The sequence below is a fragment of the Geotrypetes seraphini genome, chromosome 11 (genome assembly GCF_902459505.1).
Source record: "Geotrypetes seraphini chromosome 11, aGeoSer1.1, whole genome shotgun sequence".
NCBI classification, from domain to species: domain Eukaryota; kingdom Metazoa; phylum Chordata; class Amphibia; order Gymnophiona; family Dermophiidae; genus Geotrypetes; species Geotrypetes seraphini.
The window spans coordinates 28,093,095-28,111,455 of NC_047094.1; the positions used below are offsets into that span (position 1 = coordinate 28,093,095).

Consider the following 18,361-nt stretch of genomic DNA (forward strand, 5'->3'; position numbering starts at 1 on the left):
ATGCTTCCAACATTCTGGGATTACTTCAACCTTACTATTTGAATATATAGTTAAATCTGATTTGGAAGATTTAAAAATGTATATATCAGATTTCTAAATTTAGGGCTCCTTTTACGAAGGTGTGTTAGGGCCTTAACGCGTGGAATAGCACACGCTAGCCGCTACCGCCGCCTCTTGAGCAGGCGGTAGTTTTTTGGCTAGCGCACGCGTGCACTAAAAACACTAGCGCACCTTCATAAGAGGTGCCATTAATGCACAGTTGTGGAGAATGCTGAAACTGATGGAAAGCCACAGGAGCTTGTCACACTTCTTAGTCTGTGTAGATGAGACACTAACTTTTAATGAAATAATCTTGCCAATGATATCGGCTTCCAGGATCACATAATCTGTGCTTTTTATTGATGGACAAGGACTTAAGCGCCATGTTTTGATATTTATTAAATGTATTAGTGTGTGTTTTATAATGCCCATCTTTTCCTGCAGTTTGCTCATTCTGGTAATCTCTGCAGTTAGCTCTGAAGGAATTTCAAGACAATCAAATGTACCATAATGGCTGTAAATAAGAATCCAAAATGAAACAATGTAAAGCATGGATATAAATGGTTTTATTTTCAAAATGCTGTTCTTAACAAAAAATAAAGGCTTTACTATTTACTTATGTTTGTGGTAACTCAGTTCAGTAAATCTGATGCATTTCTTGCCCTAAGTACTTTTTAAGCAGTTGCTGCTGAATCTCCTGTGGGCTCTGATATATTAAGAATTGGACTGATTCTCACTTTTGGCAGAAAAACAAGTTACTGATAAAACAGGAAAAGTAACAGAACCACATGCTTTTACTATTTCTGCAATCTTTCTAGTCAGATATTTAAGATGTGATGTGTCCTAATGCAAAAATTTTTTAAAAATCTGATTGAAAGTGATATATTCAATCTGCCTGAAGACCCTAGGAAGATCACACTTGGAAGGCTACCCAACCTTGATGGGTGTGTTCTCAGTTAACTCAGCAGCTATAACATTTGATTTTCTGTTTATATCTAAGAAACAAAAGAATTTTCTTCTTCCAAAATCCATCCACTGAGAAGCATTCAGTAACACTCTTGACCATACCTCCTGCTATTTTTAATCATTTTCAGTGGTACAGTTTACCAGATTTTTTCTCTATCTCTCACCAACATTACCTAGAATTTTTGTAGGACAAAAACTTCAATTACACTTGTGAAAAACTCATGCATTATAACATCTTCAAAACTTGACATCCTTTTAAAGAGCTAAGCACTGCAGGATATCTGTGACTATTAGGTAATATTTAGAAATAAAGCAAAAAGAAGGGGTTTTGAAAGCTAATCATAAAATGCAGTTAGTCCAATTTTTTTTTTTTTTTTAAAAAAAGGTATTACCTTATTTCCTTTGTTTTTATTTGTTTCTAAATATTATCTTGAAAAGTAGACTAACATGGCCACCACACCATTTCACTTTATGACTTCAGTGGTACCTTGGATTACGAGCATAATCCATTCCAGGAGCATGCTCGTAATCCAAAATGCTCTTCCCCATGGGAAGTAAGGGAAACTTGCTTTGATATGTTCCCACCCCCCACCTTCCCCCCCCCAAGGCCAGCAGCGCTGCTCCCTCCCCCCCCACGAGAACCGGCATTGCTCCCCCCCGAAGGCCCCCCTCATAGAAACATAGAAAGATGACGGCAGAAAAGGGCTACAGCCCAAGTCTGCCCACTCTACTGACCCACCCCATTAAGTCTGGGTGCTAATGACTTAGTTCTTTAGCTCGACCCTCGTAGTGATCCTACGTGGATGTCCCATTTATTCTTAAAGTCGAGCACGCTGGTGGCCTTGATCACCTGCATCGGAAGTTTGTTTTAGTGATCCACCACCCTTTCTGTGAAGAAGTACTTCCTGGTGTCACTATTAAAGTTCCCTCCTCTGAGTTTGAGTTCGTGCCCTCTTGTGACCGATGGTCCTTTGAGAAGGAAGATGTCGTTTTCCACCTCGACACGTCCTGTGACATATTTAAATGTCTCAATCATGTCCCCCCTTTCCCTGCGCTCCTCTAGAGTATAGAGCTGCAATTTGCCCAGTCTTTCTTCGTATGAGAGACCCTTGAGTCCGGAGACCATTCTAGTGGCCATCCGCTGGACCGACTCGGCTCGAAGCACATCTTTACGGTAATGTGGCCTCCAGAATTGCACACAGTACTCCAGATGAGGTCTCACCATGGCTCTGTAAAGTGGCATTATGACTTCAGGCTTGCGGCTGACGAAGCTTCTCTTGATACATCCCATCATTTGCCTTGCCTTGGATGAGGCCTTCTCCACTTGTTTGGCAGCCTTCATGTCTGCACTGATGATTACTCCCAAATCCCGTTCTTCTGAAGTCCTAGCTAGTGCTACTCCATTCAAGTAGCGAACCGGCACCCTCCCCACCACGATCCGGCACCCCCCGCCACCGCAACCTGAGATCCCCCAACCCACCCGAACCCTCTTCTTACTTCCAGTGTAGCATCGGCATCGGCACCAGCATGTCCTGTGCCCGAAAATCTGCTTCCTGTGCTGGGCCTTGAGCATGCGCATATGCTCAAGGCCCGGCACAGGAAGCAGATTTTCGGGCACAGGACATGCTGGTGCCGATGCGGAGGCTACACTGGAAGTAAGAAGAGGGTTCGGATGGGTTGGGGGATCTCAGGTTGCGGCGGGGGAGGGGGTGCCGGGGGGGGGCGCTCGTACAGTGAGGCAAGCTCGGTTTACGAGGCACCAAGTTTGCGAATATTTTGCTTGTCTTGCAAAACACTCGCAAACTGGTGCACTCGTAAACCGAGGTACCACTGTACTAGGATACTGTGGCCCTCTTTTACAAAGGTACGCTAAGCATTTTAGTATGGATTTAGTGCGCGTTAAATCAACGCGTGCACTAACTGCTAACGCATCCATAGGATAACATGCACACGTTAGCATTTAGCGCACGTGCTAATAGTTATCATGCACTAAAAAATATAGCGCACCTTTGTAAAAGAGTGTGATGTAGGAAGCCAGGCACAGAATACTGTTAATTTTTAGGTGACATGGGGGGAAGGGGGCAACAGCATCCAACTCTTGGCAAAACTCACCTTTTACCACAAGTTAGGAGAACAGACCTTTATAGCATCAGGTCATTAGAAACAGGCATTGCTGAGCATAGCTGTGAAGGATTGTTAGCAAGAAAAAAATTGTCATGGTTTATTTGGCACATAGATTCTCTCACATTTTCTAAAACGATTCTCCAAAAATGAAATGAAAATCAGAATGTAAAAAATGAGAGAATTTTATTTAAGTAAATGTAGATAAAGCTGTGCTTTTGTTCTCTAGAATCCTGTGCAAGTCACAACTGATAACGCATAAAGCCTGAGCGTGCCAGGAATTGCATAGAAGTAGCCCCAAAAGAGGAGACTTTCAATATGGCGCGTCTTTAATGTGTAAAAATACAGAATATGATTCAGGGTCTGTCATTTATTCACCAATTTATAGAAAACAGAATCATAATACAGTAGTATTCTTCCTGTAAACACCCCCCTCACCTCAATGTGCTGTAACAGATGAACAGGGGAAAGAAGCAAATCGACATGCCTCTTCTAAGTAGTTAGATTTTCATACAACAAGTATTTTACAAGGTTCTGCTGGTGGTTTAAAATTGTTACCTATCCTTTACTGGGAATTGGAGGTGATCTTCAACTGCTAAATCTACAGTAGATAAAATTATAGAATTGGAGTTTTATACTTAGTGAAGGTCTTCGGCTAGTGGTGACAACGTTTTACTAGAACTAGGCCCAGTTCTATCGGACGCTTTCTTGAATTTTTTTCTTACTAGAATAGAACAGAAGTAGAATATTAGAGGTTATTAAAAGCTTAGACACTTACCTGAAGCAGATGTTCTCCAAAGACCAGCAGGTGTATATTCTCATAAGTGGGTGGTGTCATCCATAGAACCTTGTATACCAAGTATACTGTCACTTTAAATCTTTAGGTAGTGTCTGTGTGTGCTAGGGCCTTCCCACCTAATGGCTTGTGGGACCACCAGTTTAGTAACAAAGCTAAGATACCAACTAAGGGAGGTGGGTGGATTGTGAGAATATATGCCTGCCTCTGAGAACACTTGCTACAGGAAAGAATCTTTGCTTTCTCTGGGAACAAGCAGGCATAATATTCTTACATTTGGAACTCCCAAGCTGCCAAGATCATGTCTCTGGAAGAGTTTAAAAACTGAATATACAGGAGCTTGGCAAAACCTATAGGGTAGGAGGGAAGGTTGGCTTTAAGTAGAAAATAGATGCTGCAGAACTGCTTGCCCAAACTGACTCTCTTCTGAATATGTGTTCTAAAACAATAATGAGAAGTAAACCTATGGACTGAGGACCAAGGAGCCTCTTTGCAGATTTCTTCAATAGATGCAGTGCAAAAATTTGTCAGATTCTCAACTAACGCTGCAGTTTTTGCCTTGTGATGCACGGGAAGCACCGAACCACTGCAACAAAGCTGTTTTTAAGCTGCTTTCTCCTTAGTTAGTTGATATAACATTCCAGATTGATTCCAAGCTGAGGAAACTTAAGGGCCCTTTTACTAAGGCATAGTGTATTTATTGCTTGTTTGGATAGTTTGTTTGTGTTTCTTTGGTTGAGGTTAGGTATGTCCTATATTTGTATTTTCTTTATCGTTATAATTTTATTGTAAACTGCTGAGAATTGTTGTAAGCTTCTGTGGTATATCAAATTTTAATAAACATAATTATTTATCTAAGCAATGTTCTCCCCAGAACTTTTTTACAGCCGGGTGGTGCGGGACAAGGAAATTTGGTGGTTAGAATAGGGTCATTAACTCCAGTGGTGTACCTAGTATATATGACAGCTAGTGGTGATCATTTCTTTAACAACCCCCTCCTCTATATAAAACATTTATTTTTAGTAATAATCCATGAGTCACACAACAAGGTTGCACCTTGGAAAAGGCAGCATCTTAAACACTGCAGTGAGCACTAGAACACCAACTCATGCATTGTAAAACTAAACAAGCCAGATCCTGCACAGTCAATGCTAACAGAAAACCATGTCCTTTTCATACACAAAGAAGACAGAAACAGCTTCTCCCAATATGGGGAATAATCACACACTAAAAATAGAAATATGTAGACAAAGGTTAACCTGATACGCTAAGAAACCAGACTCTGCATACAATGCAACACCACAGAAACAGTGGCACATGTCCCCTAATACTGTGCATAATATAAAGACAGTAAATATAAATTTGAAAAAAACTGATACATAACAATCACCACTTTACAAATTAACAAATAGAAGTAAAAGAAATAACGAGAAATATGAAAATACCATTTTATTGGACTAATCCATTTTTCAATTAGCTTTCAGAGGCCAAATCTTTCTTCAAGACAGTACAGTATACTGCTGTTATGGTATCCTGTCCTGACCTGAGGAAAGGGGTTTAGACCCAAAAAAAAGACTTATTTCCATTTCCTATTGACATGTATATCCTGGACATCTGGATGATTCTACTTGACTCTACAGACCTAGATTTTCACTTGTGTATGCTGGCAACTACAGACATATTTTCCCATAGCCAGGCCCAGCCTGTGTACCTTGCTACAGTTGCAGTCTTTGCAATGCCAGCAATGATGTTCTTGTTTTCATTCCCTGCTGGGAGTCTATCTCTTCAAGGCCCTGCTGGACTCTTATCACTGCTGTATGACTTCATATGCCAGACACCCTAAAAAGCCATAAACCATTTATAATGAGCAAGGAGCTCTGCTCATGTGGGTGTAACAAGATGAAAGATCTTGGTACCAAACCATGGACTCTCTGTCTCTGAACCAAGCTATGGGAACCAGACAGCTGGATTGTGGAAAGGCCATCTCATTGCCAACTTTTCATCTTACAAGGACACCAACTCAAATATGCATAGAATTTTAAAACCTCTAATTAACAGTTGCAGGTCTCTGTGCTGAAAGAAGGAAGTTTAGAAGCAGTTCTCTGTTTCTGTAAGGCCCCCCTTTTACTGGGGGGTGTGGAGGTGAGAGAGAGGCATGGACTAAGGGAAAGAGGAGTTAGCTGTACATCATTTTATGTACCAATAGGGAAGTACATAACCAGAGCTAGAGGATGGCCTTTCTTGGAACAAAGGAAGAATTTCTCTGTATAAAAAACACGTGCTTGCTAAGTAGAGCCAGAGAAAGATTCAGTTACTTATACTATAGGGAACTGCTAGCCCCCTGTTACGCATACGAGTGAAAATTCTTCTCTCCATTGTATATTCTGAACTGACAATACATTATGCTTTGCTATGCCTTGGCTGCTGTAATATTGTAACTTTTTATTCTAACAATAAACGAATATTGTCTGTTTTTGGAAGATACAATGCCGTCTCGTAGTCATTCCAACGAGGTAAACAAAAGAAGCCTTTTATCTCACTATTTATAAACTTTTATCAATACAGTTACAATACTACTTGATTCTACGTAAAAACAAAAAAAAATTCTTTCCACCTTTTGTTGTTTCTGCTTCAATCATCTTCTCTTCGCTTTCCTCTTTCTATACAGCATTTGTCCTCTCTTTGCCCCTTCCACCCAGCCTCTACCCAGCCTCTTTCTACCCCTTCCATCCACTGTTTACCCTCTCTGCCCTTTCCATCCAGTGTCTGCCCTCTCTCTTCCATACGGCATCTTCCCTCTTTTTATGTCCCTTCAATAAACTATATCCTGTGCCCTCAGCTTCACCCACTCTCCATTTTTCTGTCTTCACCCCCTCCCCTATGCTCTGGCATCTCTATCTCCTTCCCTCGCCCCATGTACAATTGTACAATGCCCTGGCATCTCTCTCTCCTATTTCTCCCTCGCTCTGGCACCTCCGCTCCTTCCTTTCCCTCTGGTCTGGTATTTGTCTCCTTAGTTTCCCTTCTCTCTCCCCATGCCCTGGCATCTCTCTCCTCTCCTTCCATCTCCTCCTCTATTATCTGGCATCTCCTCTCCTTCCTTCCTTTCCCCTGGTCTGGCATCTGTCTCTTTCTCCCCCCTCCATATGCCCTGACATCTCTCCCCCTCCATGGTCTGGTATCTCCTTTCCTTTCCCTCCCTCCCATGGTCTTGGCATCTCTTTTTCCTCTCCTCTCCCTTCCCTGGTCTTCCTTCTCCCTCCTTCCCTCTCTCTTCCCAATTGGGTGCAGCAGCATTTCTCTCCCCCCAGAAGTTCAGCATTCACAATTTGCTACAGGCTAAAGCGGGAGATAGGGAAGCTTACAACTTGCTTGCTTCGGGCCTTCCTCGCTACCCTGTCCTGCCTTCGTGGAAACAGAAAGTAGGACCCAGCAGCGAGGAAGGCCCGAAGCAAGCAAGTTGTAAGCTTCCCTTGTTGTCCCGCCTTAGCCTGTAGCAAATTAAATCCATGCACCAGGGCTCTAACGGTAACACTGTGCGTGCCGGCTTCCCTTCTCTTTCCTCCCCCCCCCCCCCAAGGATGTAATTTACGGTTTCGGAGGGGGATAAGGGAAAACAGCATGCACATTGTTACCGTCAGAACCCTGGAACTTGGTTTCAAGTCGCTTGCTGGTGCTTTAAAAAAAAAAAAAATCAAGCTGAGGCGGGAGTCGAACATTGAACTTCTGGCTGCTCATCAGGCTGTGCCGAGTCAGCCCGAGGAATCCCCAAGCTGGTGAGAAGGTTTTTAAAAATGTTTGAGCAGCGGCGGCAGCACCAAGATTCACAACTGAGATGACAGCCGGACAGAGCGCCCGGCTAAAAGGCTCTAGACCAGGGGTGTCAAAGTCCCTCTTCGAGGGCCGCAATCCAGTTGGGTTTTCAGGATTTCCCCAATGAATATGCATGAGATCTATTAGCATACAATGAAAGCAGTGCATGCAAATAGATCTCATTGGGGAAATCCTGAAAACCCGACTGGATTGCAGCCCTCAAGGAGGGACTTTGACACCCCTGCTCTAGGGAGAACACTGCTATGTTTTTCTAAGAATAAAGTTATGTTATCAGTCATTTTGATAGAACTGTAAAACTAATCAGAAAATTTTTTTTTTTAAATTGAAACCTTCATCAAGAATGAGTCTTTCTGTAGCAAACCATAATTTAAATGATCTTTAAATCAAATATACTCTGCAAACAGAAGGGCTTTGAGGAAAATGACCTAAGTGAGAAGTTTGAGATGAGTAAGATTTAAGCAGCTCGAAGAAAGATCTCATGAAAGCAGAGAGAACCATGTTGAGGTCTGACGCATCAGGAGGAGGCTTCTTATCCAGGTGGAGGTGAAATGCAAGTTGATAACACCTGAAACGAATACCAACCAAATTGAGAAGGTAGGAAGTAGACTTAGACACACCAATTAAGTGGTTCAGAGCCTGAAATAGTACAATTACAGCGAGTATATTTCTTGAAGCCACTTGGCACCCTCTTTGACATGGAGGGAAAAACAGCTGATACAAAATCAATGGTCGAATGAAAAGTACACTGAAAAACATTGATGCTCCCTAGGCAAAAGAAGAGCCTTGATGTAGCCAGAAGGCCAAAAAAAAAAAATGGAACCAAAGTCAAGGGAAATGAGAAAAAATGAAAAGAATTATAAAATGACAAAAAAAAATCAACTTTTGAGGAATTTAGGAAATGTCTGAAAACACACCTGTTCCTAAAGTATCTAGACAACTGATCCTCTCCTCTCTTCCCTCTATAGCGATTAACTTGTTCTATTGATCACTCTCTCCTCAAAAATGGATTTCCTGTCCTATTAACCCTCTTTCTTCCTCCCCTCTGTCAATCAATTTGTACCTTTGCTTAATCTTTGTAAACCGCATAGAACTTCACGGTATTGCGGTATATAAGCTGTTATTATTATTATTACAATGAAGCCGACGGCACAGTGCGCAGCGGCCGCTAAGAGCGAATAGAATGCTAGGTATGATCAAGAAGGGTATTACAACCAGGACGAAAGAAGTTATCCTACCACTGTATCGGGCGATGGTGCGCCCGCATCTGGAATACTGCATGCAATATTGGTCGCCCTACCTTAAGAAGGATATGGCGTTACTCGAGAGGGTTCAGAGGAGAGCGACACATCTTGATAAAAGGGATGGAAAACCTTTCATACGCTGAGAGATTGGAGAAACTGGGTCTCTTTTCTCTGGAGAAGAGGAGACTTAGAGGGGATATGATAGAGACTTATAAGATCATGAGGGGCATAGAGAGAGTAGATAGGGACAGATTCTTCAAACTTTCAAAAAATATAAGAACAAGAGGGCATTTGGAAAAACTGAAAGGGGACAGATTCAAAATAAATGCTAGGAAGTTCTTCTTTACCCAGCGTGTGGTGGACACCTGGAATGCGCTTCCAGAGGATGTAATAGGGCAGAGTACGGTATTGGGGTTTAAGAAAGGATTGGACAATTTCCTGCTGGAAAGGAGGATAGAAGGGTATAAATAGAGGATCACTGCACAGGTCCTGGACCTGTTGGGGCCGCCGCGTGAGCTGGCTGCTGGGCACGATGGACCTCAGGTCTGACCCAGCAGAGGCATTGCTTATGTTCTTATGTTAGGATGGTGCAAAAATGTTTAATGCACAGCTTCTTAGCTCTGCAGAAAACTAAGAACTGATGGTCCCATGAGCTTACGTCAGGTAGCAGCATATGCATAGTATGGGCACTGCCTAAAAATTTAAAGTGACAGTGGACTTAGCAGTGTCTATATCAGGTTCTGTGAATGGCATCACCCACATGTGAGAATATTATGCCTGCTTGTCCTTGGAGAATGTACATTACAGCCACAGGAAATAAAACCCCAACAACATTGTTTGCTTTATTTCCTCATTTTTTTCTTTCCCTCCTAACCTTTTTATCAAGTACTATAACAGACTATTTTTCTTTAAAGAGAAGCCCTTAATATAAGAAAGAAGGATAGATGTCTGCTTTGATCCAGAATCAGGGCTGAACACTGCAGTAGCCTGACCAAATCCTTACAACAGACTTCAAGTCTAAAGTCAACTTCATGGAGGTTGCTTTCTCACTTGAAACACGAAGGAAAAGCCTACCACAGAAAATATTAATCATACCAACAGTTTTTAATGAAAGTCATTTCTGTTATTTTCTGAAATCAATGTAGGAGTTCAGGTACCTGCCAATTTTTTTTATGAGGATGGAATATCTACTATTAAGCATAATTTAGTGCCAGTGGGATGATCTTGTCTGGCCATAATTAAATATCTAAGAAAACCTTTTCAATAATGGTGACTGAAGTATTTGCCACAAGGGAATGGTGAAAATGCAAGTACAGCAGCTCGCCTCTGGCTGCCCTTGAAGAATCTGAGTGCTGGGCCAGGCTCTGACTAAGTGTAATCTAAGAGCCACAAATCCAATACAGCAGCTGAAAATACTCTTGCCTGAGCCAGAATGCCTGGTTGGAGACTGCAGCAAAAGAGCTTTTGGAACACGGTCACCTAACTTAGAACGTAGAATAAAAATTCTATGCCATCATTTGGGGGGGGAGGTATATATGTTTGTGACTTTATAGTTAATATGTAAAGCTAGATCTTCATTTGCATTCTTATCCTCCTGCTTCATTACACAAACAGGCTCGGACTGGCTTCTAAAAAGAAATGCAGTAATCGTATCTGTGGGTTAACTGAATTGCTGGAATTAGCCTCTCATGTTTGTTTCCCTTATTGTCTTTGCTAGGATATCCGGCAGTTCATCTTGAACCAGAAGGAAGGAACTAAAAGCCAGGTCTGAAGCTGAGGTTTGCCTTTAGCATGGACACACACATGTGCATCAGGATTCGGAAGTGGTTATGGACTGGGATGAGCTCCCTCAGTAAAGTCAAGTTGAGAGAATGTGCCATAGCATGGGATTTGACCATAGGCTCTTCGAGCAAGAGTTGAAATCATAAAATCAAAAGCATGTTATTACAGACCTACCACACACTATCGCTATATGCTTCCAATAGATGTGCACAGATATTGGTCTGAGTTTAGCAGACATATACTGTGAAAGTGATATCTAAAGTCTAGGAAAAGAGAAATATGATAAAGAAGCTCATAGGGGTTAAATATTTGTCTTAATCGGAGCAGCTACTGATGTTTTATGATATGCAATAGCAGGCTTCAGTCTGACAATAATCCATTAGAAAGTCTCAGCAAGAAAAGGACTACAGCAGCAACTCTCTGCAATAAAAATGATATGTGTCTGGATTCTTACTCCATCCCAATAATCATTCATTTTCTCTATATTTCTTCACCAATGTTAAAAAATTCACATTTACACAGCAGAACTGAAATCTCAGGTTATACCATTTGCTTTACAGGCACATAAACCAGGGATGAGGTGTCTTGACTAATGAAATCTGTACACAAGGATTTCTGTCATAGAAATCCAGTGGCAACTTTCAAAAGGTGCATTACTTGGGCTGCAACTGTCCTCCTTAGAGTACATAAACCCTGTATGGGCTTTCACTCGCACACAGCATGGAAGCTTTTAGCTTGGCCATAGAGAGAGCATAAATACATTTACTTTCCAAAGGTACATGTGCGATTTTATGCCTGCGCAGTCGCATACAAAAATAGCAAAGTATGTGGGCACAATTTTCAAAGAAAACTTTCTTGTGAAACTTAGCGCCAGGGCTAAAATTGCTCCCAAAATGAGCATTTATACACTGTAGATCACGGGTCTCAAAGTCCCTCCTCGAGGGCCGCAATCCAGTCGGGTGTTCAGGATTTCCCCAATGAATATGCATGAGATCTATGTGCATGCACTGCTTTCAATGCATATTCATTGGGGAAATCCTGAAAACCCGACTGGATTGCTGCCCTTGGGGAGGGACTTTGAGATCCGTGCTCTAGATGGTGCCGTAAGTTCAATAGATGCCCTACCGCCATCTAACTTAATTGTTTTAATTAGTGTGGTATTTGGCCACAGCATTTAAAAATATATAGAAACCTCCAAAATAGACCCTGTAATTGTGTCTACAGAGGCGCCAAAGGGTACCTTGGGTCAGTGGAGGTGTGGTTTATGCCAGAAATGACATTAGCGCCACTAGGTGCATCTGTATATGCGATTCATGCCAACCATAGGAACCAGGAACGTAGGCCTTCAAAACACTGGCCAACATTACCGGCACCTATGTTTAACAGGACACACAATCGGTGATTGGTTTTTAAGCTGCCACTGACGTGGGTGCTGTTTGCAGAATTCAGCCCATAGCGACGTATGATGTTTGCGATATACTTCATGGGTGAACTTCAGTGAGAAAATTTTAAAATGAGCAAAATCTAGAAATTTCTACTGCAGGGTGTTCAAGGTGGAGGTTTAAATGCCCCATCTCCAGTAGCTGTTGCTGTTAGTAATTAATATGCTATGTTAACATGGCATCTTTAATAATTCACATGCAGTGATTTCTGTGATAACAGCTAATGCAGAAAAGAGTATGGCATGGGTGGGAACACTGCCTTTCAGTTAAGGAAGAGCTTGTTATCAATCATTAAATAGGAATGCAACAGTGTTTAAATCCACCTCGCTAGCGGGTCTTTTTACAAAGCTGTGCTACCAAACAGCACACGTTAAATGCCTGAGCTGCCTATTCTGTTCCTATGAGAGGTTTGGCAGCACAGCTTTGCAAAATGACCTGTAGCTAACTTCATATTATTATCTGTAATGCAGTTAACACAGAGAAAGGTTCTTTATCACATGTTAGTTGTATAGCAAGATAGTGGGAACACTCCAAACAGGTGTTGCGGTTAACCTGTGTTAATTTTGGCACTTACTTCAAAACCTTCCTGCAATTTATTAAACAGCCTTTACTGAACTGAGTCCTATTTTAAGGAAAATCAAAGTGTGGAGATGAGCAATGCATTTATCTGTATCTCATCAATCAGTAACTTACAGAACAGCTGTCCTTTATTATGGACATCCTTCTGGCCCCCAACGTTTGGGTGGAATTACACAATTATATCATGCATATTCATTATGGGTAGCCCAAAAACATGACTGGCTTTGTATGCCCTGAGGACTGGGTTAAGAACCTCTGCTTCATAGTGATGATGACCAAAGCTTGTGTAGACTGAATTTCCTAATAGAATCCAAACATAATTTTCCATAACTCGTGAAAGGTTATACATGTGACTTCCTTGGAATCAACTGCCTGTGGAAGGACAAAAGAGTTTGGGGACTCTAGAAGACAAGAGTCCATGCCAGGTCTTTACTTTAAAATGACACTGTTGGGTACATACATGAGAAGAGCCATGATGCAGCAGCAAAGGTATGTAAATGACTCCTCTACCTGAATCTGTAATTTGCCCTTAGCACAGATTTGGAAAAGAAGATTAATACATCTAAAACAGAAGTGAACAGGATTAACTCATCCACTATAGTTACACTAATACTCTTGTCAGTCATTTCTGGCAAACATCCCCCCCATTTTATGAAGCTGCATTAGACCATTTTTATCGCCGGTCGCATCGGTATTAGCTCAAATGCTCATAGGAATTCTATGAGCATCGAAGCTAATACCACCGCGGCTGGTGATAAGCCTAACGTGGCTTTGTAAAAAAAAGCTCTAAAATCCTAATCCCTGAAATGTAAACAATTACCATCAGGAAGCTTCAATCCATTTTTCAAATGATGTACACTATAATATTAAACACGCCATGATTTTTTTTTTCCAAGAATTTCTTTTTTGCCAATAAAGCAACTTTTGACAGTGCTCCATTCACTAAAATTCCACTAGAAAATAATGGTAGATGACACTGTATCAATTCTAACGTAGCCTACTTTCATTTCCAAACCACAACGACATTCTTGCCTTATTAAAATGAATAAATATTTTCTACATGATGTCAGGTTTGTAGAAATATACTATTTCCTACATGACTAAAATATTCTATGATCTCTTCTGAATCTTTAGTCTTAATCTTATTCCCCCTTGTGAACAACAGCTGTATAGGAATTGTTCATGTTGCATTACTTGATGTATTATTAGAAGTTCTATGTAAATTACTTCTGTACATTAGTGTGACATACACTTACTGAAGCAGAACTGTAAATGACAACCAATAAACTGTTCTATCCAACATGTCTCTCTGCAAAGTGCATTTCATTTTTATGCTTTCTAATATGCAAATCTCAAAGAATGTTCTGTTGCAGATACAGGAGTCCGTATTGTAGCTGTTGATTCTTTTTCCTGCGAACTATAGAAGAGTGTCAGTGTCACTTTAAGAACTTGAAACTCCTCCCCCTCTGCAATGGAGCACAGCACCCTCTTAAGTTTTTCTTTATGCAAGCAAACTCAGAAGGTGTCTTTTGTTAAGCAGACTACCCTTCAAGGGACAGATGCTGTTGGCAAAGTCCCTTCCATATGGTTCATAGACAACGGCGCGAAAGACAAAAGCGCGCGCCGCCAATTGAGCGCAGCGTGCACCGCTGCGCTGCTCTAAATTACAGTTTTAGGGGCTCCGACAGGGGGTTTTGTTGGGGAACCCTCCCCAGTTTACTTAATAGACATCGCGCCGGCGTTTGGGGGGTTGTAACCCTCCACATTTTACTGTAAACTGAACTTTTTCCCTAAAAACAGGGAAAAAGTGAAGTTTTCAGGTGGGAGGGGGGATGGGGAGGGTAGAGGAGAAGCTGTTTACTGTAGGTTCGTGGAATGTTAATGGACTTAATAGTCCTGGGAAGCGTAGTATTGTGACTAAGGAAATGATTCGCATGCAATGGGATGTTTGTCTACTTCAGGAAACACATTTGAGGCCTCGAGATGTGGCGGTTTTAAATTCACGCTATTATGATCAGATTTGGACCCACCAGGGGTCGACCCCAGGGAAGAGGGTGGGGGGTTTGGCCATATTGGTACGAAAGGGCTTGGGGTTGGTGGTTGATCATGTATATCGGGATGGTGCAGGGAGATGTTTGGCTCTCGTGGCTACGTTTCAGGGTCGCACAATCACCCTTATCAATTTGTATGGCCCCAATAAGGGTCAAGCCAGTTATTTTGGGTCTATCAAAGAAGAACTGGTTGGTTTTGCGAAAGGGTCTGTGTATCTTGGTGGGGATTTTAATGTTACACCTGATGTTACTTTGGATCATTCTGGGGGTGGGACTAGGTCTCCGTCAAGGGCTGCTAGACGGGCTTTACTGTCCTTATTTTCTTCTCTGGGCTTGGTGGACAGCTGGAGGTTGTTGCATCCTACACAACGCACTTATACCCACTACTCACATGCACATAAATCGTACGCACGCATAGACGGGTTGTGGGTCCATCGCAATTCGTGGGGAGGAATTCGCCAGGCGGAACTTGGGACTATTCAAATTTCTGATCACGCGCCTGTGTGGGTAACTAGTGTGGGGTATTGGACAGGGGAGGGAGGCCGTTTCTGGAGACTTAATGAATCTCTATTGAAAGATCCAGCTGTGGTCCGGGAGGTGTATGAGACTGTGGACCAATACCTTCAGATTAATGATAATGCTACGGTTACTGATGCAACATTGTGGGATGCTCTGAAGGTGGTAATACGGGGTATCTTTATCAAATGAGGTGCTCGTCGTAAGCGCCTCCGGGCTCAGCGCTCCCTGATGTTTCGGGAACAATTGGAACGGTTGGGGAGGCTGCACCAGAGACACCAGGACCCCTTAATATATGAACAATTAGTTAAGGCACGGGCGGAGCTCTCCCTACTGCAGATGGAGGAATATGAGTTTTTGAGGACACGTTTGCGGCAATCAGTCTATGAATATAATAATACACCTGGATCTCGCTTGGCTCGGTTGATTAAGCTGAAGCAGGCGAGAGCGGCTATTACACAGATACGGGATGCAGGAGGGACAGTGCATCGGACTGACTCAGCTATTAGATCAGTTTTCCTTAATTTTTATTCTGATTTGTATGGACCCTCACAGGGGCGAGATCCAGCTGCTATTGAGAGATACCTTTCGCAGTTGCGGCTTCCTCGACTTTCGGATGCGGATAGGGAATTGCTTAATGAGCCTATTGAGTTAGGGGAAGTCTTGGGAGTCATTGCTGATTTGATGTTAGGGAAATCGCCGGGCCTGGATGGCTATACTAATCAGTTTTATAAACTTTTTCGAGAGGTTCTTGCTCCGTTGTTGGTTCGGGTTGCAAATGGGGTGAGGGATGGCTCTCCATTGCCCTCCACTATGGGGGAGGCTGGGATTTCAGTCCTGCTTAAACCGAACAAAGATCCGATGGGGTGCGGGTCCTACCGGCCGATTTCGTTACTGAATACTGATGCAAAAATTCTTGCTAAAGTGTTGGCTCTTCGGTTGGGGAGGGTACTGCCGTCTTTGGTACATTTGGATCAATCTGGTTTTGTTCAAAATAGACAGGTGCGTGATAATATTAGACGCACATTACACCTTATGTGGGCTGCTCAGCGGACATCTGCTAAAGTAGCTTTTCTGGCGATCGATGCCGAGAAGGCTTTCGATCAGGTTGATTGGAACTTTTTATGGCAGGTGATGTCGAAGATGGGGTTGGGAGTTTTCTTTTTGACATGGGTGCAGGCCTTTTATGCAGCTCCAAGGGCTACTGTGTGTATTAATGGGATTTATAGCGACTTTTTTTCCATTGCGAGAGGTACTCGACAGGGGTGCCCTTTATCTCCTCTGTTGTTTGCCCTTTCTATGGAACCTCTGGCCATTCGTATTCGGGAACATGGTGACTTAATGGGGGTACGAGTGGGAGATATTGAACATCGTATAGCACTCTTTGCCGATGATGTGTTATTGTATGTCCGGGACCCGGAGGACTCATTACCAATTTTAGTTGATCTCTTTTTAGAATATGGGCAGCTTTCGGGGTTCACGGTAAACATGGATAAATCTGAATAGTTGAATGTAACCCTGGGGGTGGAGGATCAACGTCGTTTGGCTGTCCGGTTTCCTTTTCGCTGGGCTCCTGGGGTTATTCGCTATCTGGGAATTCGTTTACCAACCGATCTATCTCAATTGTATACAGCTAACTATGCTAGAATTATTCAACAAATTCGGACTGATATTCAACGCTGGAACGGGTTTTGGTTATCTTGGTGGGGTCGCATAGCAGTTTTGAAAATGAATGTCCTACCCCATTTGCTCTTTCTCTTTCAAACGTTGCCGGTCGCAGTCCCACATTTGGTGTTGAAGCAACTACATGCTTTGTTTTTTCGCTTTATTTGGCAGGGGAAATCTCCTCGTATTTCCAGAGCTGCTTTGTGGGCAGCCAGGGATAGAGGGGGGCGCGCGGTACCTAATTTATTGTGGTACTACCGGGCTGCACAGCTGCGGCTCTTATTGGATTGGGAGATCGCTGATTTTAAGTTGGCGGTGCGTATTGAACAACATTTTGCGGGACGCCCATGTTTGAAACGCTGGCTTTGGTCCTCCTCTATTGATCTTGGGCGATTGGCGGTCCCAGGAAATCCGTTTTTGGAACATCTTCTGAAAGTGTGGGGTGTTACTAAACGGCGTTGGGGGGCTGGGGTAGGCCCCTCGATTCTTGGAGCGGTGCGAGATGAGCCTATGTTCCCGGCGGGTGGGGAGAGCTCTGTGTTTGTGCGGTGGGAACGGTTGGGGTTATCTACCTTTCGAGATGTGCTTCAGAAAGGGGTCCTGGTGTCTTTTGAAACCTTCCAGATTAGTGCTGATTTACCCAGGGGAGATTTTTTGGCTTATTCTCAGATACGTCATTTCCTTCACTCTCAGAAGTGGGATAGGGGACCCATTCAATCTCTCGACCCCTTTGCTCACTTGTGGGTCACTCTTCGGAACTTACCTAAACCCATTTCTGTTCTTTACCAATATATTCGGGGCTCCTTTTCCTTTCCGGCTCTCTATCAGCGGGCTTGGGAGGTGGACTTGCACTGTACTTTTTCTGTTGAGGAGTGGTTTAGAATTCATATCGAAGTGGGAAAAGCCTCTTCTTGTGCACTTATTAAGGAAAATGCCTATAAAGTAGCCATGCGCTGGTATTACACACCTGCCCGTCTCCATCGTATGTTTCCTACGGTATCTGCCTTATGTTGGAGATGTGGGGTGGATAGGGGGACCTTTTTACATATATGGTGGGATTGTCTAGTTTTGAAGCCCTTTTGGAGGACTGTTGTGGGATGTTTATCACACTTGTTACAGATTTCCTTGCCTTTTTCTCCACAGGGATGTCTATTAGGCCTTTATAATGTTAGTCTATATTCTTGGCAGACTAAGCTCTGACGTTGGGGTTTGGCGGCAGCAAAATGTTTGATTGCTGCTCATTGGAAACAGGGACTGGCACCTACTCATTTGGATTGGACTTTGAAGCTTCAGTTTATTTTTCATATGGAATTATCTATTGCAAAGCGA

At 42.8% G+C, this 18,361-nt stretch overlaps 2 protein-coding genes across 4 annotated transcripts in view; one reads left to right on the forward strand and one right to left on the reverse strand.

Annotated features, from left to right (window-relative positions):
* GPRC5B (G protein-coupled receptor class C group 5 member B) overlaps positions 1 to 14,102 on the forward strand; it is an 89,080-nt gene extending 74,978 nt beyond the window's left edge. For all 3 annotated transcript variants that reach the window (XM_033962948.1, XM_033962947.1, XM_033962946.1), the window contains one exon: positions 10,715 to 14,102. In XM_033962948.1, coding sequence (XP_033818839.1) covers positions 10,715 to 10,768 — 54 coding nt within the window. In that variant the 3' untranslated portion in view covers positions 10,769 to 14,102. The remainder of the gene's footprint in view (positions 1 to 10,714) is intronic.
* IQCK (IQ motif containing K) overlaps positions 2,894 to 18,361 on the reverse strand; it is a 126,486-nt gene continuing 111,018 nt past the window's right edge. Inside the window, exon 9 of the mRNA XM_033962950.1 lies at positions 2,894 to 3,850. Within this exon, the coding sequence (XP_033818841.1) occupies positions 3,765 to 3,850 (86 nt within the window). The 3' untranslated portion in view covers positions 2,894 to 3,764. The remainder of the gene's footprint in view (positions 3,851 to 18,361) is intronic.